The sequence below is a fragment of the Salminus brasiliensis genome, chromosome 2, assembly GCF_030463535.1.
Source record: "Salminus brasiliensis chromosome 2, fSalBra1.hap2, whole genome shotgun sequence".
NCBI lineage: Eukaryota > Metazoa > Chordata > Actinopteri > Characiformes > Bryconidae > Salminus > Salminus brasiliensis.
Genome location: NC_132879.1, coordinates 29,116,694 through 29,141,360, shown reverse-complemented (window position 1 = coordinate 29,141,360; position 24,667 = coordinate 29,116,694). Strand labels below are relative to the sequence as shown.

Here is a 24,667-nt window from a genome sequence, read left to right as displayed (position 1 = left end):
TTAGAACCAGTCAAAAAATACCTTTATTTTTTAACCTTTAATGTGACACAAAGGGCATAAAAAACTGATACACAAGTCAAGGTTTGCTGTTCTTTTTGATAATTCATACATAAACATATTTACATATATAAATATAGAGGAACATTATACAAACATTCTTTTTAATAGAATAAATACCTAAATAATCTGAGAAGACCTGAAAAAACTGTTTATTTTACTGTTAATTATTTATCTTCAATGACAGACACGTTTTTTTTTGCTCTTGGACCTAAAAGGTACGCAATATAAATTGATATTTATTATAATAAAACTACAAGTTAACTTAGAACAGAGACTAAGACCACAACGATACAGCAGACCAACACCTAACAGTTTCAAATATATAGAGCGAGTTTACAGTTCATACTTAAGAGGCAAACTGACCACCGCAGATATCAAGTCAGCTCACAAAAGCCAGTTTTATACAATTTTTTTAGTCCAACCCACCACACCCACCCTGCAACATCCTGTCTTAAGAGGAAACCTCTTTTAGTGCTAACCGTAAAATCAACAAACATGTGATAAGTGCTGTAACTATTCAGTGACAAAAGTGACTGAAGCTCTGATCCCGGTCCTGGGGACAACACACACTATGTACGTTTGTGTCCCTTGTCTAGCACCTTGTCTAGTCCAATTCATTAACTAATAAACAGAATCTCCTCACCTACTGAGTCAAGTGCATCAGAGTGGAGTAAACAAAAACATGCAGAGAAGGCCACCTGAAACTGACCTTGGAAACTACTTATAAAGAACTAGTAGAGAGTGTTTAAGAATAAAACAGTGAACAGACTCGAAGAGAATTAGCATGCCAAGTGCTAATTTCTCTGCTTAAGTTCAGTGCAGTAGAATATTTAATTTGGCCTTAAAAAGATGTTCCTCTGTGATCACAGATCATCTTCCAGCAGAGGCAGTTCAGAGAAGTGTGAGGAAGCTGAGGTTGAGGCTGGCAGGTATCTGAATGCTCTCCAGGGCTACAGGAGAAGGATTGAAGGGGAAAGTGATGGGGAACACTGTTTTACTGTCCATCAGCAACTGAGGAGACTCCTGGCGGTCCTTTAACAAGGCCTGTAGAAAGCAGACACAGAGGAAAGTTACAGAATGACCATGCATGTGCATGATGAACACAAACATGCAAGAGGACAGACAGAAAAGACACAAATCTCACCTGTACGGCTTTCATGCATGAGACAGACACTCTCTCCTCAAACTCATTGACGGGTGTGTAAAGATTGAGAATCTTTACAATCTGTTGTGGAAAAAAAAAAGACACTAGTTACAAAATTACACAGCACGATTTTACCATCTACCACAACCCAAAGGTGTTCTACTGATACGGTGACAAGCCACTAAATAAACAAAAAACAAAACAAAACTGAACTCTTGTCGTCATGTTCATAAAACCAGACGGAGAGGACTTTGTGAAATGGTGCTTTATCTTGCTGGATATAGCTCTTACAAGATGCTTACATTATAGCCATGAGGGGATGCACATGGTCAGCAAGTCTGTGATATTTAAGTGATGACTGCTTGGTATCAACAGGCCCAAAGTGTGCCAAGAAAAAAAATCCAACAAATTGCACCACCTTTACACCAAATAAAATGTGCAAAATCAGATGGCTTTTTTAGCTTAATTTTAGACAAATTATTGTCTCCAAATCTAAAACTTTATTTAAAAAAATACGATTTCTTATATATACACCTATTTATTTTAAGCTCTTTTGATACTTCTCTACATTAAAAAGAGCATCCCTTCACACTGACTACCCAATGTGAATGGTTACCTGCGCAGCAGTGAGAGCCGTGCACATGGTGGCGATGGCTTCTGCATCTTCCTTGCTCTTTTTATTGACCTGCAGCAGTTTAGTGGCCTGAATGAGCGGCTCCAGCATTTCCCGCACTCCTCCACCCTGAATATCTTTATCCATCAGCCACTCCTCCAGCTGACTCACATTATACCTGCGCACACACACACACACACACAAACACACACACACACACACACACACACACACACACACACACACACACACACACACACACACACACACACACTACTTTTAGAATAGTAATATTTATATAACACCAAATGTTTAAAATGCCTGGATTGAAGTAGTAATCCAGTAGTAATTAGTAGTAAACTAATATGCTCATACAACTTTACACTACAAAAGATGGCTCTGCAGAGCCCCCTGGTGGTGATAAGTACCTGATCTGCAGCCCTTTATTCCAAGAGCACATGTCCTTGCGCAGGAGCAGACTGTTTAATGTGACGGCGCCGATGAAGTAAAACTGCTGCTTGACCACTTGTCTGACTAGGTCTGGATCGTTGCCATGCTGGAGCAGAGTGGAGTGGAATGAGCTGAGCTGTTTCAGAATAGACTCCAGCGAGTATGCGCCTTCCTCAGGAACACTGGAGGTACGCTTTCTAAGCCCTGTGGGCTTTGGCCCCATCAACACTGGGATGGTGTCCTGCTCCAGCATGCCCGCCACTGCATGGAGGCAGAAAAAGCCAGGGATAAGGGGAAGACAAGCAAAATTGATTAGAGGGAAATAATCAACAATAAAAAAAACAATAATAATAAAAAGTTTAAATAAGACACCCTTACCAATCATAGGCTGGAGGATGTTTTCCATGCACTTGATAAGCTGCTGGTAGATCTGGATAATCAAGTCACTCAGAACTTGCCTGTACTCAGTCAAGTCAAAGTTGAGCAGGCACTGTTCATTCTGCTGGGTAGTGTTGTGCTTAGTGTAGGCCTAAGATTTCAAACATAAGGCAAAAGTCATTGCCTGTGGTCCCTGTGCCTTTACATGCCTTTATCTGTAAAAGAACTCACCTCTTCTCCACTGTACTGTTTCAGGCAATGCAGCAGACGGCAAGTATTGGCCATCCAAAATGAAACTGTTTCAAAGTCTTCACCTTTTTTCTGTAAAGACCGAAAGGATACAATCAAAACATGAATAAAACAATCGGCTGAAAACAACAGTATTGCTTCAATAACTAAGCTACCACACAAAGCCATCCTATAGCCCACAGTCCTTTACCCATGCCCATTTCAGCTCTGCACAATGCCAGCCCGCCACTAATGGGCTCCCATCCTTAATGTAGGAGCCAAGCTACTGAATCAGGGCTTGTGGCTGGAACAAAGGACTATAGTCATTCAGGCCTGCAATAACGAAGATGCAAACTACAGTGTTAAAACAGCCCATGTAGTATTGTGTAGTAACTGCAAGCAAGACAGGTTAATCCTTTAATTCCTAAAAGCAAGTACGTATGTATGCACATACTTTAAATGACATCACATATTAGTTTCATAGTAAAATTTGATAGGTATTGAATAATTAGTAGGTACATATTAACTAGTACATACTGAAAATGAATAGGTACTAAATTAGCTGGCACTAAATAATTAGTACTTACTGAATACTTAAAATGTACTAAACAGAAAGTGTTAAAATTCAACCAAAAAATAAGGAGGTTAAAGGAGTTAATAGGGTCTCCACCTTCAGCACACTCTTGATGCAATTGATGGAGGAGTTAAGCAGTGTGCAGACTTTCTGGTCATTGTTGGTGAAGTCAGCGTGGCGCAGGCACATGAAAAGGATGTATGCTGGCAGGCCTGGGATCAGGCTCACAGCAACCCCTCTGGGCTTCAGTTCTGTTCGAGAAAAGTAGCTTCAGACAAACAGCACAGCCAACACTTCTAGGAAAAGGTTTTAAGGAACGCCTGTGGGCTCCTATGCTCCTATGTATAGCAGCTTACCTGTGATGAGGGTTTTCACCAGCTTGCTCTCATCCTCTTTCCTATATTCCAGCATTCCCTGGCAGTGGCGCTCTTTGCGGAGGATACTGATTTCTGGCAGCGCTTCATTCGCTCTGTTCTTGGGAGAGGACTCATCTATCTGGACATCTGCTGACATTAAAAACAAAGCTCACTGAGACCCTTTAGGCAGCCATTATAATAAGCTAAAAGGCCGCTCAGACACATGCAATATGCATCAATTCAAAGCTGTGTACGCACGGTCTGTCTCCTCAGCTCTTTTCATGTAAATCTTCAGTTGTTTCTTCAACTTCCGAATGGTCTTGTCCTGCTTATCCATCTGCTCCATTAGGTCCTACAGTTAACAAAAATGTATTTACTACTTAAATAAGTTAGATCCTAATTAGAAGTTTAAACAAAGCTTCAGTTACATGTCATAAATTAACTCCTCATCAGAGCTGTGAAAAGCATTCTTGCTGCACGCACCACATTATGGCGTGTAAGGCGGCTTATCTCATGCTGGAGGGCAGCATGCACACGGCCGTCCTGAGGCAGCTGCAATGTGTGTGAGAGAAGCTGCTGTTGCTGGTCTCGCTCCTTCTTTAGTGACTGTAGCTCTGCTTTTAGAGATTGAAGCTCCTGAGCATGATCCTGCCTCTCACTCTGCAGCTGAGACTCTAACAACCTATAAAAAAAAAAATGAAAAGAGGGAAAAAAGACGAGCACTATATTACTTTAGTGTAGACATTCAGCTTCAGTTAAAGGGGTTTAACAATATTACATTAATTCTTTAGGAATTACACCCATTTTTACATAGCCCCTCCACTGCCATTGGCTCAAAAGTAATTGGATTAAGATAATTATAAATGTAAGAATTGAATGCAAAATGCAAATCCTCTGTAGTCATGACTGCCTGATGGCTGGAAACCATGGACATTAAATGCTGAGTTTCCTTATTTGAGATTCTTTGCCAGGCCTTTTCTGCTAAGTTGCTGCTTGTTTGTGGGTCTTGTCCGTTCCATTGGCAGTCACGCATGCCAATAGCATTATTGCCTTGACCAGTTGTGTGTTATATAGCATTTGGTAGCCGTTCATGGGAGCTCTAAATATGTAGTCCAAAGAGATCTTGAAGCAAGTGAAGGAGGCCATCATGAGAAAAGAACTCTGCATTCAACTTCCGTTTTCCAGACATTTTGTTGTTGCTGAGCTAACCACTGCATTCTTTCTTTTTAGGATTTAATGTACTAAACTGTTCATCCGAACACTCCTGAAGTTTCTGTTTTTTCTCTAATAAGTTTGTTTCGTGTTTTTTTATCCCTGTCTCATGATGGCTTCCTTCACTTGCTTCAAGACCTCTTTGGACCACATATTTAGAGCTCCCATGAACTGCTACCAAATGCAAATTCAACACAAACCATCTACAGACCTTTTATCTTCTTAATGTGTCATGCAATAATGAGGGAACAGGCCACACCTGGCCAAAGAATTGCTCATCAGTCAACTGTCCAATTACTTTTGAGCCTGTAAATGTGGAGAGACTTTGCAAAAATTGTACTATTTAGATAAAATTATGGAACGTTTTTTCCCAGTGAATGTCTCTACATATAAGCATTTTAACTCGCACTCTTTTCCAGAGCAGGTCAACACAATAGACAAATGCAGTGTTAAGAGTTTCGTTACTATTTCCATCTGAAGTGGGTAAACAGACCCCTTAGTGTATGCATGTGTGTTTGTGCAAGCATGCTGATCCCTTTTAACTAACCTATTAGTTTCTTTCAAGCCTTCATATACCATGAACAACTCTCCATCCTCATTCAGTTCATGTAGATCCAGAGTCGGGGACCTAAGCAGACACATGCGTGTAAACAATGTGTAAATGAGTACTACTGCATGAGGCATAGCTGTTATCTATTATAGACACTAGGCGAATATGTGGCCAGAGAGAAGTGTGCAGTGGTGAAGATACCTGCTGGGGTCACCAGAGTTGCCTTCAGTTCCTGCTTCCTGAAACAGAGCAAAAAGCACTTAGTGAGGAAGTGACCTATTGAGCTTGTGAAACGTAAGACAGTATATCAAGTGTATCACTTGCTTCATAGCATAGTTTAGCATTTTTACACTTTCTCACACTTGCTCTACACACACACACACACTGAAAATTCCTCCCCTGAAGTCTAAAAGACCATTGTCTGCAGTCAAGCCGAAGATTATTGGTGCATACAGTGCCCTCCATAATGTTTTATAAAAAAAATTCTAACCAAGCCAATCAGATGTGATTAAAGTACACATTCCAGACTTCAAGTTTTACCATATTTCCCATATTTAAATTACAACACTTTTTTTTTTTTTTACACAGTCCGCCTTATTTCAGGGACATAAGAATACTTAAAGCAGTCATGTTTACTACTTTCTTGCAAGCAATGACTGCTTGACTGCCGAGCATCTTCTCTGTTGATGCTTTGGCAAGCATCTAAAGCAGCTTCAACTCTTGCTTGTTAAAGTTTTCTACAGCATAAAAAAAGAATATGCTAAATTGCTTTCCCTGGTCTACCAGTCTCTTTATGATTAATGAGCTCACCAGTGCCTATTTTCTTTTTAATGATATTCCAAGAAGTTGACTTTGATAGTCTTAAGGTTAGACTGGTGTCTCTAATGGTTTTATTCTTGTTTTTTTAGACTTCCAACAGCTTCCTTGACTTTTACTGGCACAGTTTTCCACTATCCAAAGGTGTTGGAATACTTAGAAGCAAGCCAAACATTGTGGAAACGGTGGAGCAGAGGGGTGCATCATGGAAAAATGTCTTTGTCCCAAACATTATGAAGGTAACTGTATACTGGTCCCCGTGGATCATGTTTACCTTATATTTAAAGGCCTCCAGGTTGACCAGCTGGGCACGCAGAAGAAGCACCTCCTCCTTACGCACTTCCAGTTCTTCGCTAACAGAATTTAACTGCTCCAGGAGAACATTATAGGCTGGAGCTCCAGGGGATCCTCGCCTTGAGCCTTTTTCCTGACTCAGAGACAAACGCAGCTCATTCAGGTCCTTCTTTAGTCTTTTATTCCCCGACTCAAGCTCTTGTCGCTGACAGATCAGAAAAAACAGACAATAGTGAAGCCTTTATACAGTGTAAGGTATACATATAGATAGAGGACGCTAATAAAACTGGTACCGTCTACACTGATCAGTCGTAACATACCACCTGCCTAATATTGGGGAGGCCCACCTTGAGCCACCACAACAGATCTGACCATTCAATGCATGGTATCTGGCACTAAGATCCATTAAGTTCCTCAAATTGTGAGGTGGGAGCTTCGTGGACTGCATCAATGAGCCTTCATGGTATTCATGACCCTATCACTGTTCTTTCTTGAACCACTTCTAGTACTGTCACTTACTGCTTAATATATATCCAACATATCCCACCCTTTGACAGACACTACTTTACATGAAGACAATCAATGTTTTTCCATTTTACCTGTGTTAATGTTATGGCCGATCAGTGTATATTAAATAAGGCACTACCCAAGGGAAATCCCATTTGATGACTAAAATTGCTCCGCAAAATCAACTTCAATTTTGTCTGTCAATATTCTGTACAGCTCTTAGTTAGGTAACAACTACAGTACCGCAAGAGACAAAATATTAAATGTCACAAACTAATGCACATCTGCATATGAACTTACTTTCTGTGCCTCACAGTCTCTCTCAGCTCCTAATGTTCTCCGACACTCTTCCAGTTCCTGAAATCAGAAAGAACATACTATGTTATGGTAGTTAAAGGATATTTCATGTTTAATAGAGATTTTATTTTATTTCTGACCTTTGCTGCTAAAGTCTAATTAGCTAGGCTTACCAAACCATTCATAAAAGAGCAGGAACTGTATGGCATGTGGTGTGGAAAAAAATGGCTAATCAGCTACTTTCTGGATTCAATTCTGCTTCCTGTGTAGCACACTAACCTGTTCACACAAGTGCCGAAATAAAATGCAAGATGTTCCACATCATTTACACCATGCAGAGGTATTACGTGGAACATGCCTGAGCCCAGGATACTTCTGTTTAGTGTGTGGATACCTTTGCATGGTCCTGTTGGATTTGATCCTCTTTGGAGTCCCATTCACTCTGCAGGTTTAGCTTCTCCTGCTCTAGCTCAGCCACTCGCCTCTGCAGCTTCAACAGGAGAGCCACATCCACACCTCCATGCAGCTCCATCTGGAGCAGATGAACAATGGCAAGTACAGCAGAGGAAGAGTTCCTGATCTATCCTTGGTGTCTGTCATGCAGCTACAATTCTTGCCAGGTATAGAAGTCTGAACTTTGGCTAGAATGTTAAAATTTCCCTGTACAATAACTGTTGTATTGTGTTTATGTAGGCAACAGGTTATGTGATAAAGCATCCAGTAGAGTTTAAATGAGATGGATACTCACCTCTTGACCATGTAAACTCACTTCTGACCCAGTGAACTCCGAGCAACGAGTGGATTCTGACTCGTTGCTACTGTAAGCGGAGTCTGTTCTTAAGTGATCAAGTTTGGACACATGCTGGGGGAAAGATCACAGGGGAGATGAAGTAAACAAATGCCAGAACCTAAAGTGCTTTTAAAATCTTTTACAATGAAAGACCCTTACTGTTGCAACCTCCACCTCTGATTTCAGATCAGCATTCTGCTCCTCCAGTTTGAGGTGTTCAGTGAGAAGGTTCTGGTAGCGACTGCGCTCTTCATTCAGCTCTGTCTGCAGAAGCTCCAAGTACTCCTGATGAGCTTTCTGCAGGTTATCTATGAATATGCATGTGTTTAACAGGGTTAAGGCTGCAACAAACTACTATTTTGACAGTCGAATAATCTGTTGATTATTGAAACCAATAATTCATTTTTTCAATTGCTCAGTTACCAAATAACTCTTATAAAGCAATCAGCCTTTAAATTAAGAAATAAAATAAGTTTTCTTATTATTTCTTATATATGTTGCATGTGTAATTTACCTTTTTTGAATTTTTAAATCATGTTAAACTAGGAATGATCATAAATGAAAAAAAACACAGGAACATGTACTTACCAGTTATCTGCTGGCCCTGTTCCTTTATCATTGTGTTGAGCTCATCTTTTTCACTCTTCAGCAGACTGTTCTTCTCATTTAACTCTTCAACCATCTGCAATACCACAGCACAGAAACATCTTGGTATTACTTACTGTTGTTTTTATAACACTATCCGTCAAAGACAATTCAAAAGGTATTCAGAGATTGGTTTCAGAACATCTTCTGAAAGTGAAAGAGGATGTTCTGGAAAACAATAAAGATATAGTTTTTTTATCATCTAGTATTTAACTTGGCTGAGTACCTACTAGACGTGTAGCATGTATTCACACCAATTAGTCTCAGTACAGGTGTTACAGTTCGGTGCACACAGTTGTACAGAGAATAACCTGTAGCCTGTAGGGTGCTAAGGTTAATGAACGTAATCAAATTTGTGAAAAAAGTGTGATTTTCATCCAGAAACCTGTTCGCCACACTTCTAAATACCTTGTGTCAGCAGGGTCACTGCTTGAAGCAAAAAGTCCACTTTAGCTGTGTACCGCGAGTTCCTCACCCCTAGACTTAAGTCTAATAGAACCTCCTTTGTCTGCAGTGACCCCAATTCAGTTGCTTGACAGCTTCATAGTATTAAGATCCTCTTAAACGGTAGAGAAAGTATTATGAGATGTAAATATCATGTTCATATGGAAGATGAATGGATCACATGTCCGGCATATGAAGTAAGCTTAAAACTAAAGCTACATTTATGGAAGCATAGCATTATGCATTTGGGGGGTGGGGGCTTGTATTGAACTGCAAAATCTGTACCGCTACAACCCTGGTATTTACTAAATACACGGCATAAGTTTGAAGATAGTAGCGCTGATAAAATATGCCGATTTGTGAAATCGCAAGGGCACATCCTACCTTCTTGCTTCTCTCCAATTCCTCACGGGTCATGTCCAGCTCCTCTTCTAAAGTTGACACTTGGTCACCAAGACGTCGGGCTTTCTCTTCCACTCCCTGCAGAGCTTCTATCTGGGGGCGCAACTTCTCTAGCTCGGCCACACTACTGCTCTCAACCACGATCAAGCGCTCCAACAGCTCCTTATTCTCCCTATGCTGTAGATCACACACAAAGACAGCATTTCAGAGCCAAATAAAACATCCTCAGGATACCTTCAGGCTATGCATGGGGTCTTGTATTAAAGGTACACGTATTTGTCACTGTACAGTGTACAGCGAAATGTGTCCTCCGCATTTAACCCATCTGGTAGTGAACACTCTCTCTCTCACACACACACACACACACACACACACACACACACACACACACACACACACGTTACGGGCAGTGAGTACACACACACACCCAGAGCGGTGGGCAGCCAACTCCAGCGGCCGGGGAGCAGAGAGGGTAAAGGGCCTTGCTCAAGGGCCCAACAGTGGCAGCTTGCCGAGCCTGGGAATCGAACCCACAACCCTGTTATCGATATCCCGGCGCTCTCACTGCTGCCCAGAGCCACCACTGCCCAGTTTTACTGTCAGAAATTTGAGACCATCTGTAAAAGTTGGGCATCACACTTAAAAGTACGCATAGAACCCTACCTGATCATCCACTTTTCTCTGGAGCTGCATGATCTTGTTCTCCATGCCAACATTGAGTTTTCTGTAGTGCTCAACTGATCGGGCTTCAATCTTAAGTTTCTTGAGCTCTCGCCGTGCCAACATCCGCCGCACACAGCACTGTAGATACACCACAGCCTGCATGGTCCTTCTATACTGCAGCCGCACCAGCCAACCACGCACCCAGCGCTGCACCACCACAACCTTCTGCTCATACCGCAGCTGAACAGGACACAAAAATAAATTAACCATGAGCCATTATAGCTGTAATTTAATTTAAACACACTGACATGAAAGATATATTTTTACAGGGACTTGACCATAACTTCATGGGGATTGTACCAGTTTCCCTACAATCCAGGCAAGACCACATTTAGGTTTAAGGAAAAATTGAAATGTTGAGGAATATAAAAGAACAGAAAAACAAAAAATAAGGAAACCACAGTTTTCATCCTTATAGTACCAGTCTTTTCCACATATTAAGCAAAATTTTTCAACATGGGCAAGTCTGAGTTTTCATCATTGTTTACTAAGGTCTCATATGTTAAGTAGTTTGTTAGGGCTGTTGCTTGTTCTCTAGCTAGGTGATGCAAAGTTCAAAGCTTTATAAATGCTCAGACTCCTCAAACCTTATTCCAACAATCAGCAGTCATAAGCTCGTGTTTGAAACGTGGCCATTTTGCTTTAATGAACCGCATGCGCTCAAGCTGCATGAACTGCTTGTGTTAAAACTCTTTCCAAATCTGAGAGTCTTCTGAACACGAGCTTCTACTGAAACAAATGACAAAAATTTAAAATTGGTCTCACACTTTTGGACCCCACTGCACACACACACGTTATTATTTATATACATATACACATTATATATACACACACACACACATATATATATATGAACTTCTTGACTCTTGTCGTCCGTCTTTTGTACCTGTTTATACTGCAGTCTGGCTGTGTGGCCGCGGAGCAGCCGCTGAAGTAGCACTGCTGCAGTTTGCTTCCGCTGGTACAATCGCCTGGCTGCACACATACGCTGATACTTCTGTATGACCACAGCTGCCTTTGTTCTCCTCAGGGTCTTACATAAGCTGTCCCGAACAAACAGAAAGTTCAGTTATTAACCCACGAGCCAAGAAACTCAACTAATTAACTCAACTGTTGGAATTGTTGTTCATCCTCAACCTCAAAATAACTGGTAACTCCTTAACATGAGCTAGTCTCCATGTACTCACGCTCTAGCCTGCTGTCCCCTGACATATCTCTGGATAGTGATGGTGGACCGCCGCAGACGCAGGTATTTTTTGCGGGCTACCCAACAGCGGATGGTCTTCTGAATCTGGATGCAAGCTGCGCGAAGCTTATCAGCCCGTAGTTTCTCCAAGTATGCAACTTGCCCAGCCCTGAAGAAAATCTTTGTTTTCCCGAACTTGTACTTATCTGGGTCCTACAGAAACATTTGGTAAAAGATTTAGTGACGCTTCACTCCTTAATTTTTTTGGTATTTAAACAACCAGTGCCTTTTTGCTATGTTAATCCAACTACTGCTTTACACTCTTTCGCTTGATAATGTTACCCTTGTGAACCCTCATCCCCTTCCCCCTTTTATCTTCTTTCACACCTGCTCCCACCTCCTCATCTCACTGTACTTAAACCCTGAAGTCTATGTATTCTTAGGACTGAATCAGACTGCTCACTGTTTATCTCCATCTGTCTCGATCCGGTCCCCTGACTCCTGTATGCCTGCGTAATGTCTGTGAAAACTTGCCTTTGTGTTTTTCCGAACACATTAGCTGCATCCCAAGTGTGTACTACACGCTAATACTATATACTAGTCTTAATAGTGCGAGTTTGGCAAATTTCTTCACAATACATTAACATATTACTTTTCCTCGGTCACCGCTGCACTCGGTCTCTCTCTCTCTCTCTCATATATATATATATATATATATATATGTATATATATATATATTACAGATGTAATTCATGACGCATTTTGGATAATGCTACTCATTAATTTATGTCTTTAGTTTTATGAGGGGAATAATGTTTTTAGTAAAACTATTTTTTTCAATTTGTATTTCACAAATATTTTCAAACATTAAAATCTTTTTTTCAGATGTAGATTTTTAATATATTATGCTAAAATGTCTTATTTTATTTTTATTTATACTTTTCAGGTGTTATCCATATAACTCACAATTTCAACCTGAACAGATAACAGACAAAACTGAACTCCCATCTACACTTATCTTCTATTTACAATTTTTAAGTAGATAACCCACTCGATTGGCCTCACCTATCAGCACAAACTGTCAGTTCTTTATTATATGCAATCTTGTTACCTGTATGAGCCGCTCCAGAACATTCTGGCAAGTCAGCTTCCTGTCTGAGAGGACATCTTTCTGTTTCATCAGCACTCTGTACCGGATGAAAAACTCCTGATATGTCCACCTGTCGTAAAAAAAGTCATAAATACAAAAAGAGTGTGACAGATCTAAAACTGGCAGAAGCTTGAATTTTATCTGTACATTTTGTCCATGTTCATAAACCATAGGTCACAAAAATGTCACAACACAAGACACATAGGCAAGTCCAGCTGCCAAGAAATGTAAGGATTTAAACAGTTCACAAAATATGTTAACATAAACCTAATCAGTAATACAAGCCTGCAATCCTTTCTAGCTAGCCTTGCATCTCCAGCAAAAAACAAAGTAAACATGCCATAGTTAATCAAGTACATTTGGGTTAAGTGTAGAACTTTGTCAATTCTAATTGTGCCCCAAACTACTGCTTTAAGCCTTCAGTCATAACCAATTACAGGTTTTTGTTGGTGATCTAAAAGTAATGCCTTTTTATTTCTATACCTGGAAGGGAAGCCTGCTGCTGAGAGACGGATAGTCTCCAGAACTCCACATGCTCTCAACTGCTGTGCTGCTCTACTTGGATCCATCCTGGATGGGGAGAGGGGTACATACAGTTCTGAGTCTGAAAAACGTGAATTACAAAGACGAAGGCTGAGGGTACTAACATGAAAGGAGATTTGTGGTCATTGGGTTTGATGCAGCGCACATAGTGAGGAGTTGTAGCATTCAAGGTCTCCATAAGCAAGTTCAGGGAGCTTCGGAACTAAAATAGATAGATAAAAGAGATATTTTGTGCTCATTAATTTAACCACAATTGGAATCAAAAAAGGGGAGTATTCCCCAAGAATGTGAAAGGTAAGCATAAGGTCTCCTAACACACCTGCAGTCCAACAGATTTCTTGTGCTCTCTGAGGGACTGGTTCATGCGTCCCACCTTCGGGCGGCCAGGTGCTGCTACACCAGTAGGACCTGGAGGTTTTTCCTCTTCCTGGAAAAGCTCCAGCAGAAACGCAAACTGAAACAGGGGTATGTAAAAGGTAGAGGCATGTAAACATGAGCAGATTCAAAGACCACACATACTAACCTGATTATCTACATCAATGCAAAAATTAAGTGCAGCAGAACTTCAATTATCTTTAAGCTCTGCAATTAATCTAATAATTAGAATTTATAATAGTTATTTATTCTCAATGTCAACTATTTTAGTTTTTTTGTCCTTTCTAATTTTAGGGTAAATTTCATTAGTTTCATATTCGTGTGTACACTGTAAAAACAACGACAACAACAACAACAACAACAACAACATCATATATCCTTAATGAAATGCAAGGATACATTTTTTTTTATTTATTGTTTTTCCACTTAAATTTGAATTAGGATATTTTAGTATAATTTTGCGATTTTTGTTGGGAAGCCATTGCTGCCAGTTATTTTTTTTTATCTAAACATATATTAACGTATTTCAATCTTGTATATATAAAAATGTATTTATGTAATTCAAGGTCCTAAAGCCTGTAGAGATGAGCATTTATATATCTGGCCTAAGAATACACAGAAATCCCCATTCAAAATAATTCTCTACTGGCAAAAAAGTTAAGTACCTTCATTTATTTCTTAAACCTCCTGCTAAAATAGGTTAATAAGCAGATGCCCCAGAAGACAGAAACCCATTTAACACAAAGTGGAATCCAACAGTTATCATCAGCAGAAAATGTCCACAAGCTGCAGCATGTTTCTCTTACTAAGAGAAACTCTAAGGAGAGCCCTCAAGCAGAAGTAAACTATGGCTGCATAAAAAATCTTGGGAGTGCCACGCTGGGCTGAACAAACCTCACTCGACTTCAGCACATTGATCTGTTCTTCATTCACAGTGTCTTTGTTTTTCTCCAGAAACCCCTCACACTGATACTCCACCTTAGAAGACAATGAGGACAATAAGGAAGAGCCAGAAAATGTTTAATCTGGTTAATGCAAACAACTGCATACCTACCCTGTCAGCAAAATGATTGATGATGAAGGCCTTGTTAGACATGCGTGGCTTGTCAAAGTGAGCACTCTTCTTCAGGTGGGTGTTATAGAGCTTCTGTGCCCAGGAGTCATCCGATCCTTTAGGCATCTGAGGAGATCGTGGCAGGTTAGAAAATTTAAAATAAGCATTTTAGCTTGAGTACGTTCCAAGTCATATACAAAAATTCCCTCTGGAGACTGTATATCCACCATAAGTAAGACTAATCCTAAAACACTTCAATTATTTGTGCTCTACTGACCCCAAAATGGCATAGTGCTTGGACTCGATTGGGCTTGATAATTGCTAAACTACATTGTAATTGAAGACAGATGTTCACCTTGGAAATTGACGGTCCATAGAGATCAAAGTGTTTTACATCGATCATATGAAAACTAAACAGTTGCTGACTGCTTTTGGTTGCCAACAAATGAAAGTGTCTTTCTTTTCATGTCTGTAAACATACCTTAGCTTTAAGTCCCCAATAAAAATTTAAATACCATCTCTGTGGGTAAGGACAGTAATGCTGTGTTGTGCTGATGCTGTGCTGTGTCCGAGGGAAAGAAGCATCAGCCATCACCCTTTCCAAAACTAAACGCTTTCCAAAATTGACATATTTGCCATTTAAACTGGCTGAAAGGCTGTGAATTGGCTTGTATGAAACCAAGCTCTCTGAACCTGCTGAATGTATTAAAATGGCAAATGCAGGAACAAAAATGTCAACATTTGAATTAAATAATTAAATTAATTAAAATGCTTACCATGCACTCCTCATCAAGCAGATCTAACACTCCCATCTTAGCTTCAATCAGATTAATGCATGGCTGGTTGTCATAGAAATCAATAAGGGTCCATGGGATCTGCTCCTTTAAGTATTCCTCTTGCTCCAGTTTGAACACGTGCTGAACAAAGAATGCCTTGGTTGAGCAAACATGCTTGAGGTGTTTCGGAAACACCTCTTAAAAACCACAGAAAGCAAACCAAGCACATAACCTACTTACCAGGTTAAACTGCTGTTGGAGTTTCTCATTGGCATAGTTAATGCAAAACTGCTCAAAACTGTTGATTTCAAATGTTTCAAACCTGGACCACAAAGTAAAAGACACATCAGCAAACACCACAAGCCTTGTAACAAGAAACAAGACCGTACTGATTCCTGTGGAACACCGCAAGCATTTGAATGCCCTTCACTTACCCATAGATGTCCAGCACCCCGATGAAGGAGTGCTGCTTGCTAGACGACTGCAGAGCCTTGTTGATCTGGCTGACTATCCAGGTGAAAAGTCTGGCATAAATGTGTTTAGCTAACGCATCACGGCCATCGACGGCCTCTGTTTTGGCCAAAGGTTTGTTGAAGGTTTCTGTAGCGGTCTTAAGTTTTTTATGACACAACCAGTGGGCCATGTCCTCATGAGACACCATCAGCAGCTCACAGAACACAGTCAGGTGGCAGTCTTCAGCCTGTAACCAATACACTGAAAAAAATCAAATAGTATAATGGAAAGCAAGAAAATCTAAATTGTACAGAAGTACAGTGTAAAAGGGCTGAGGCAGTGAGACAACCCCTTCTTGAAAACAACAATGTAGGAGCACTGATCACCCGTTTGTGCTAAGGTATAGAGAAAATCTGCTATCAATTACTTTGATTTGCACTTCTGCATTGCGATTCTGTCAATTTCTATTAGCCTGTTTACACCTGGCATTAGCGTGCCTTTCATATTCAGAGACTGGAAAGACTGTGTGATTTCGTTCACTATAACGCATCTCCAGTGTGACCAACATCAGCGGGTGGTGGAGCATCAGATGGTGCACACTAGGGCTGGGCGATATGGTAAAAGTACTAAAGCACAATATTTAAAGACATTTTATACCAATACATGTAGGGAGAACTGAATGTGATCAGATTACCAAAACACTGCATATTAATGCAAGGTATGAACATGAGTATGATCTCTAATAGTAAACAATAGGTCATACAGTTTAAAGAATGTACAAGCAAGTCTGTTTGAGATCACTCCATAAAGTTCAGGTAAGTGTGTGGTTATTTAGGCATGTGTGATGCTAAAGGGTGGCATATCCCACATCACATTTTCTTCCAAAATCAAAGGGTACGGAAAAAAGTTTATCCTGCTTTTGTTGGAGTAATTGTCTTTTTACTAGACTGTGGAACTTTCCTTTCCAATTCTGGAGGGTTTCATACCCCTCTAGCCCACATCTGTTATGGTGCCAATTGGTTCATTTTTATCTGCTCCAGAGAGTCCCATTCTTTTGGCAGTCCTTCTCTACTAGACAAGCTGTGTGAGTGCATTTGCACATCTGTGTCAGTAATGGGTGCAACTTAAAAATAGCTAAAGGCATTCATTAGAAGGGGTGTCCACAAACAATTTGACACACAGCTCTCGTATAAAAGTGTAAAAGATATTTTGCCAAACTGTCTCTTTGAACTAATGCTCTGCACTGAAGGGGCTCTGCTGCATGTTTACTGCAGTGGCATTGTTTGCAGCAAACTCACAGAAATGCTGCAGTTTCCTGAACCTTTTCCCACCACTTCCACATTGCCCAGGTGAAGAATGGCTGCCAGGATTTGGAACAAATCCATCTGCTGTTTCTCGCCGATTCCTGCAATGGAGAGAGCCCAATTATTTTACACATAAATGCAGATAACCTGATGTTAAGCAAGAGTATTTCACTGTTAGACTGTATTACTTACTGCATCTTTACAGCAGAACCATTACCAGCTGAAAAAGAAGACTCTTTGCGTAAAAAAGAGAAAACGGTAGAATATTTTTACCCAGAAGCGAGAAAGCCCTCCGGGTGGTTTGCATTTCCTGCACGTCATCCACTCCGTCTATGACAGGGCTTCGGCCTTGGTTAGTGCAGTGAAAGTCATCCGCGCTGCCTTCAGAGAGAGGCTGGTTACTCAGAGAGGAGTGAGCAAGGCACAGTAAAACTCATTGCAATGATAAAGAATTAAAATAATCTTCTCCCTTAATATTAGTACAATTTTGATAAACAGAGATCTCTGAATAATTACATTTGGGATAGATGGTGATTGAAAGTAGATTTGAAATCTGATCACCTACTCAATTGACTCCTTGAATCCTTGCATGATTTACAATTGTCCAGAATAGGCAGACTCTATTGCTAAGAAAGATATCTCTGTCTATGATATTTACACAAATGCATTATTATAAAGTTGATATGCTATTATGAAGTTATTATTATGTTTTACTAAATTTATGAAAAAAATGAAGTGGAATGAGAGAAAAAAAAAGAAAAAACAAAAAAGGCCACAGGCACTACATTCCTAGACGTCAGAGAGAACAGGCACATACCTAACTGCAGGGCTTTGAATTCAGGTAAATGGGCAGATGCACAGAGCTGGTAGAATATGTGGTAGTTGCGCTCTTCACTCGCCTAAAATGGAGAAACAGAGAAGTGAAATGTTATTTATTTATGTTTTGTATGCTAAACTTTAAAACCCTCACTTTACACCTCTTTTAAAATTAGGTTCAGCCCAAGTGCTTATTTTTTTTATTTGTTCAATTAACTTTACCCCATTAAATGTTTTCCCCTTTTATTGCTTTTATAAATGAAATCATAGCCAATAAAATTAGGCTTTTCTTATGACAAAAAACTCTCATTTTAATGTCAAAGTGAAAACAGATTTCTAGTGATTGCATAAATATTTAATTAAATAAAGAGTGACTGGTCTAATTCAACAGAGGTTCTGGCAAATGGTGCTTGTTGTCTCACAGTTAGTGAAATGGAGATCACCTGAGTGCAGTAAATGTGTCTCAAGTGATTGTAGTATAAAAGACACCTGTCTGGAACATTTATAAAATACAGCTTAATAGTAGACAACCAGACATTTGAGAATGATTAGGGTGTTTATAGACCTTTTTAATCAGGTTAAATCAGACCATGGTTCATTTTCACCCATGGTGTGATTTGTTTGGGCAGGTGAGACTACAGTAATACAGCGCTCAAATGTGGACCAAAACAACCATACAGAGAAAAGATGGTCTCGGTTGGGTCCCAAACTAACTCTGGAGCAGTTTGTTTGTGGTGAAAACATGATCTGACCTTGATCCGACTGAACTATCAGATGTACTCCCCAAGTTTGGGCTAAACAGCTTTCATAGCCAGGTGTTAACCTGGTATGTTGCCCAGGTAATTACTACAGCTATGAACAGATGCCATCTCTGCCGTTGCTTCATGTTTAATTGCACAGAAATATGCACTAGTCTAGAGCACAGGACCTTCTTCCTGCATTTACTTTCTAGCTCCCACCCCAGAAATAAGTCTGATATAAGCAGAGAGTTTTTCCTTAAAACAAACAAACCTAAGGGGAAAAGAACACTCCAAGATTACAAACTCAACTGAATCAGATGAGAGCAAATAAACTATAGGTGTAAAAACTCTATGGTTAAAAGAACAAACTGTGAAACTTCCTAAAAGAATCATAAACAAGAGCACCAGAGCTGACTGGAGAAAACATGTAACATTAGAAGGAATTTATTTCCAGTAATGAAGGTCAGTTAAGTGTAGAAATAAAAGCAGTGACCTGAAACACCACTCTAGACTTCTCCAGCAGGTAAGTCCTCATGTTGGCTCCAATTATATAATACTTCTTATCAAATCCAATCTCTATGTATTTTCCAAAGCGACTGCTGTTGTCATTCCTGGTTGTCTTGGCGTTCCCAATGGCCTAGTTACAAAAAGGTACTGGTTACATTTGGGGATCAAACTTGCTCACTTTATCACAAAACAGGGTAAAGGTAAAGGCTTAGGATAGCAGATCATTATTGTAATCACTTGTTGTTAGTAAAATAGGCTGCCATAGAACATACCTCCATAATAGGGCTGGAGGCCAACACTCTTTCCTCCACACTGGCCTCCATGGAGGAACCACTGACGGTTGCAAAGTAGCGCATGGCATATTTAGCAGACACAGTTTTCCCTGCTCCTGATTCCCCACTCACAATGATAGACTGATTCCGCTCATCTCTTACAGGAAACAGAGAAAAACAGTCATCTAAGGATCCTTGTGGAACTTCAAATGTCAATCAGCACTTTACTGCGGAAACAGGCATTAGGTCACCATTTATCACTTTTTACCAGCACCTACCACCCAAACTCACTGCTAATATATTGCACCACACTGATACAGAGTTGCTAGTTTTTCTTTTGTTTTTTTTTTTACATCAAATGTAAGACTTTAACTTTCTTAATCTTTTTAAGACCATAAAATATTTAGTTTCCACTACAAAACCAACAACATGTAACAGTACACATGTGTGAAGCACTAATGTGTTTAAGGGATGGGGACAGGGATGTGTTGCAAAGGGATGAGTTAAACAGTACAGTTAAGCAGTAATACAGGCAGTGGCACTTTAAAGCACATTATTTAAAGTAAATTAAATAAAACCCTAAATAAATCTAATTTGAGACTTTTTAGATTTTTTTTGAAGGATCCACAGTTAGTCCTGTGACATAAAATGAATGAAACAATCATATATTTGCAGATGTAAGTGTTAAAGTGTACATTCATATACTGTATTGAATGCTTTAGCTGGGGGTTAGTAATTTGGGGAAAATTAGCAAAATGCTTTTATATTAAACACACTAAGAAAAGCAACAGAAGTTTGAAAATCAAATGCCTTTTGAGGAATTTTAGGTGTGTACACACGCTAAGTGTCTGTGAATGTAGCTAAAAAAGAGAAGATCAGATCACTGAATGCTGTGAAACATGAAACCGTGTGTTCTGGAACAGACAGAACGTTCTACAGAAAAAGAAGAGAGAATACATGAAATGTCAAAAACCTGGCCATCTGTTTATAGGCTTCCTCAGCCACAGCGAAAATATGAGGATCCATGTCCCCCATATTCTGCCCACTGTATGCATTGATGATGTCTACTCCATAGATTGGCAGCGACTCATAAGGATTGATGGCCACCAAGATGATTCCTAAATAGAAACAGCCATTAACATATAAGTGGAACACAGTTCAATAACATACCACTAAACCGCAACAGTGAGTGTTTCTCACACGCAAGCACACACAGCTAGTGAGACTACCAGTTCCAGTTTCAGTTTCGTACTGGGACTTTTCTGCCTCATACTTCCTCTAGCACAATATTGTCACTATGGATCTCTATATATATGCTCAGTTATCAAACACCAAACTACACTACAGCTCACAAGACAACTCTGGAGTGTAATGTCCTTCCTCAGGTAGAGTGTGTAATAACTCCAAAGTCTACAGTCCACAAGCTCAAGCCAATGTGGCTACAGTTCAGCTGATGTCAGAGTGGATGGCTCACCACAGTAGGTGTAGATAAGCTTAGAGTCCATGAATCTGACACTCAGGTTGTGCAGCACTGCAGGTTCATGTAGGTAGCTCAGTGCGGTCAGGTCATTCTCTCCCACCAGGATGTCTGGGTTGCGGAGGGGGGGTAAGTCATTGCTTTTGGGGTCCAATTTATACTCCAACTCCTGAACAAAAAGCAAGAATTAACATAAACAAATGTTACATAACCATCACAGATAGCCAAGCTGCTCGAAAAGGTATGTGCTGCAGACAAGGGGTGGTAAATTAACTGCATTAACAGTTAAGGCTTTACTGCCAATCATAGTCCCTTAATTTTCACAGGCTAAAATATAAGAGTCTCTCTTGAGATTCTTTGTGTCCTCCTTGTTTGTGGGTCTTTCTGCCAATTCAGTCATGTCACTCCTCTGCTGCGTTCCCTTCACTGGCTTCCTGTAGCTGCCTGCATCAGACTCAAAACCATGACGCTGGCCTACAAAGCCAAGACGGACCAGCCCCTCCATACAAAAGTCAAAACCTGATCCGCACCAAGAGCCCTTCCAGCTTCAAGTATGGCTCAGCTTGACCTGCCAGCCCTTAAAATCCACAGAAGTGTCCAGGCTTTTTTCTGTGCTGGCAGCGAAGTGGTGGAACGAAATTCCCCTGGGTCGCTCGCTGCCTTCAAACGCAGACTGAAGACCCACCTCCTCCGAGGATACTTGGGTGAATAGTAGAGTATTATGATCTCCATATTGACTTGTGTTTAGTAGTGTCTAAACTTAGAGGTATCTTTGAATTATTAGTCTATTCAAACTAGCTGAGGTTATTCTTGGGTAAATAGCAAAGCACTTTTGTAAGTCCCTCTGGATCAGAGCATCTGCTAAATGCCTTAAATGTTAAATGTGACCGTCTTAGCCATTAAGGAACACTTCTTTGCCTTAACGTCGTCATTGTCCGTTTGTACCGAATCATCATCAATAAACACCTCTGACCCAGTTCTGTTGGCAGCCGTACTTGCTAATACCATAACAGTGTCTCCACCATGCTTGACAGATAATGTGGTATCCTTTGGGTCATGAAGTTTTCCTTTTCATCGCCATACTCAAGTTAATCTTTGTTTCAGCTGTCCAAAGCATCATTTTCTCAGTACTGGGCAGGCTTTTTTAAAGATGTTTTCTATTAGTCTGCTTTTCTCTTTTTGAGTGTTATCATTTGTTAGCATTTTGAAGTAAACTCCATGTGTTTACACACTTTCAACTCTTCGTTTAAAACCCACTAAGCTGGTGTACAGATTGCACAGATACATTTATTTCTTATGTTAAATTACACTGACTATCAACAAAATTATCCCACTTACACTACATTATGCAGTACTGACACTGTTGATTGTAGGTACCTTGTGTCTCTTTCCAACTAAAACCGTCATGACACCAGAATGTTGATTTTAATAACAGTACCAGGTGCAAAATCATAATGCTACATAATAAAACGCTCATTATTGTCTGAAGTTAAAGTTTCCGGGACATTAATTAAGTCCAGTCTTGAATTAAACTGCAGTGTCGACTGTGAATAGAATTGTTTATGTCTAGGCTCAGTCTTAACCTGTATCTGGGAAGCTAGCTAACTAGTTATGGAGTGACTCTGTCGGAGTGCATCTGGTCCGCAGATGTGGTTCAGTGGGCAGTTAGCTTATGGGTTCGACATGCAAATCGCGTTGCTTATCAGCACCACATTTGCAGCCTACAGATAAATTTACAGCACTTTAAACTTATTACAGAAATGCAAGTCTCGACTTCTTGGGACACACATTACCTCTGTTTGTTCATGAGCGTCTCCCAAGCCAGCTTGAAACTAATGAGAGAGTGCAGCTTCTAGCTGTTTCTGAGAATGCACACACCCTGACTTCCTGCCATCAAATTTCACAATTTAGTTCTTTGCTCATTCTTGTCAAACGCTACTAAATCACTGTTTCCACCAGAGCTCCTCATGACACAACGCTTTGTCATGTTTGTCTCAGCTTCCCTTCTAACATGGACAAACTTACTTATGGCTTACTTGGTGCAGATTTTCCAAGCCACAACAGGAACAAGAAGACAGCACCCAGCAAACACTCAGACTAGCCATAACCCTTATCCTACAGTACTAGACCTTTCTCATGCGTGTGTGTGTGTGTGTGTGTATATATATATATATATACACTATAATGAGTATTATCTGAATTTTGTTAGCTGTTCAAGATCAGGACATATGACTTGGTTAATGTATACTTTTAGATGAACATTTGTTTTAGTCTTTCTTCTGCCCAACTCACCGTGCCATCTTCGAGCTGTAGCTGCAGAGCTGTGTCTCCAGGCGTGTAGTCCTTGGTCAGCTCAGCTGATCTCCACACCTCCACAGGGTCAGGAATCCAGACTCGAGCATACTGCAGGAGGATCAGAGTCATACATTTGAACTCAACACCCTATTCAGATCTATTCATTTCTTATCCTCGGTTCTTAATGACAGTGAAATGCAAAGAAAGACAAGAGAAGCTTAAAGCCACGCTGAATGAACCACTACCAACAACTAGAGCATCAGGTTAGAAAGGGGTCACCATGTAACTGCAGTGGGACTCCTTAACACATCCAACCCATATCAGGAAGTGAGGGTTGTGCTTAGTATTATGACTATATTATTTTTTATAGGTTTGGTCTTCAGTATAAATGCTGTGGTGGTGAAGTTAAAAGTTATGACATTAGGTTTACATTATCATCCATTCATCCATTGAAAATCCTCAAGAAAACACCAGCTAATCCGTGGACAGTGGACTCAGATAAAAGTCATTAAGACTATGCAGTGGTCTAGTCTGTCCTCTGCTGCTGCTAGTTTCCAAAAGACAAACCGCTCTGCAGGAGCCAGTCAGCAACATAAACACACAGGTCCATCGTGACTTATAACTATGACTAGTAGAGCAGACTAACCTCCAACACGTTCAGTGTGGCCAGTGGTGTGAACTAAGGTCAAGGCGCAGAGACACACGCTTGCAGCTCTCTCTCTCTCTCTCTCTCTAACGGACAGATGGTGACAGCATGAGGAGCGGAGTGTGAGAACTTCACTAACGTGAACTTACCTTTGAGTAAAGCCCCGGCGCTGCTCTCATCACGACTCTGCCAAACCTCTAAAACTGACCTGGAGGAAAAGAAAAACCTTCATAGGTCGAGAAACTCAGCAGAACTGATCTCCAAACCAGCCTCTCCACACTTCTCTGTCTGCTCGAGGGTGGAAATCCTCACTGACGGCAGCTCTCTTCTCTCTAAGGCATTCTGGGTACGGGTAGGTAAGGAGCCGGAGATAAACCGCTACTGCGCTGAGGGCGACTGGAGCCGGCGCGCCCCCTGGTGGCGGAAAGGAGCTTCGCAGTCTTTTCTGCTTCTGCTACGCTGGTCGGCGAGGCTGGAGTCATTCACTTACTCCAAATTAGCCCAGATAACGCACAAAAATCACAAAAAAACATAGAGATATCACTCTTTACTTTTTGGACAGGAGAGACTCCTGCTTTGTTGACTACCAT

General features: G+C 40.5%; 1 protein-coding gene across 2 annotated transcripts; it reads right to left on the bottom strand.

Moving 5' to 3' along the window:
* On the bottom strand, positions 1-24,396 carry myo5ab (myosin VAb). 2 transcript variants are annotated; one of them, XM_072672316.1, is made up of 40 exons: positions 24,227-24,396; positions 23,429-23,539; positions 21,134-21,305; positions 20,633-20,777; positions 19,660-19,816; positions 19,374-19,517; positions 18,142-18,223; positions 17,598-17,705; positions 17,319-17,425; positions 16,002-16,267; positions 15,808-15,889; positions 15,568-15,708; positions 14,792-14,917; positions 14,632-14,715; positions 13,682-13,816; positions 13,467-13,564; positions 13,303-13,389; positions 12,781-12,889; positions 11,671-11,882; positions 11,370-11,526; positions 10,424-10,663; positions 9,743-9,937; positions 8,858-8,951; positions 8,429-8,577; positions 8,228-8,341; positions 7,874-8,011; positions 7,483-7,539; positions 6,656-6,880; positions 5,767-5,804; positions 5,563-5,643; positions 4,287-4,485; positions 4,062-4,155; positions 3,804-3,950; positions 3,544-3,698; positions 2,877-2,966; positions 2,646-2,796; positions 2,246-2,528; positions 1,821-1,995; positions 1,205-1,285; positions 1-1,104 (listed from the first exon to the last, which is right to left on the bottom strand). In XM_072672316.1, the coding sequence occupies exons 1-40, from the start codon at positions 24,254-24,256 to the stop codon at positions 952-954; spliced, it is 5,412 nt and encodes a 1,803-aa protein (XP_072528417.1). In that variant the 5' UTR covers positions 24,257-24,396; the 3' UTR covers positions 1-951. The 2 variants fall into 2 exon arrangements, with proteins under 2 accessions (XP_072528417.1, XP_072528418.1); XM_072672317.1 differs by lacking the exons at positions 19,374-19,517; positions 19,660-19,816; positions 20,633-20,777; ... (1 more) ...; positions 23,429-23,539; positions 24,227-24,396 and having other exon boundaries at positions 17,598-17,701; positions 18,142-18,189.
* Between the last annotated feature and the right edge of the window lie 271 nt (positions 24,397-24,667).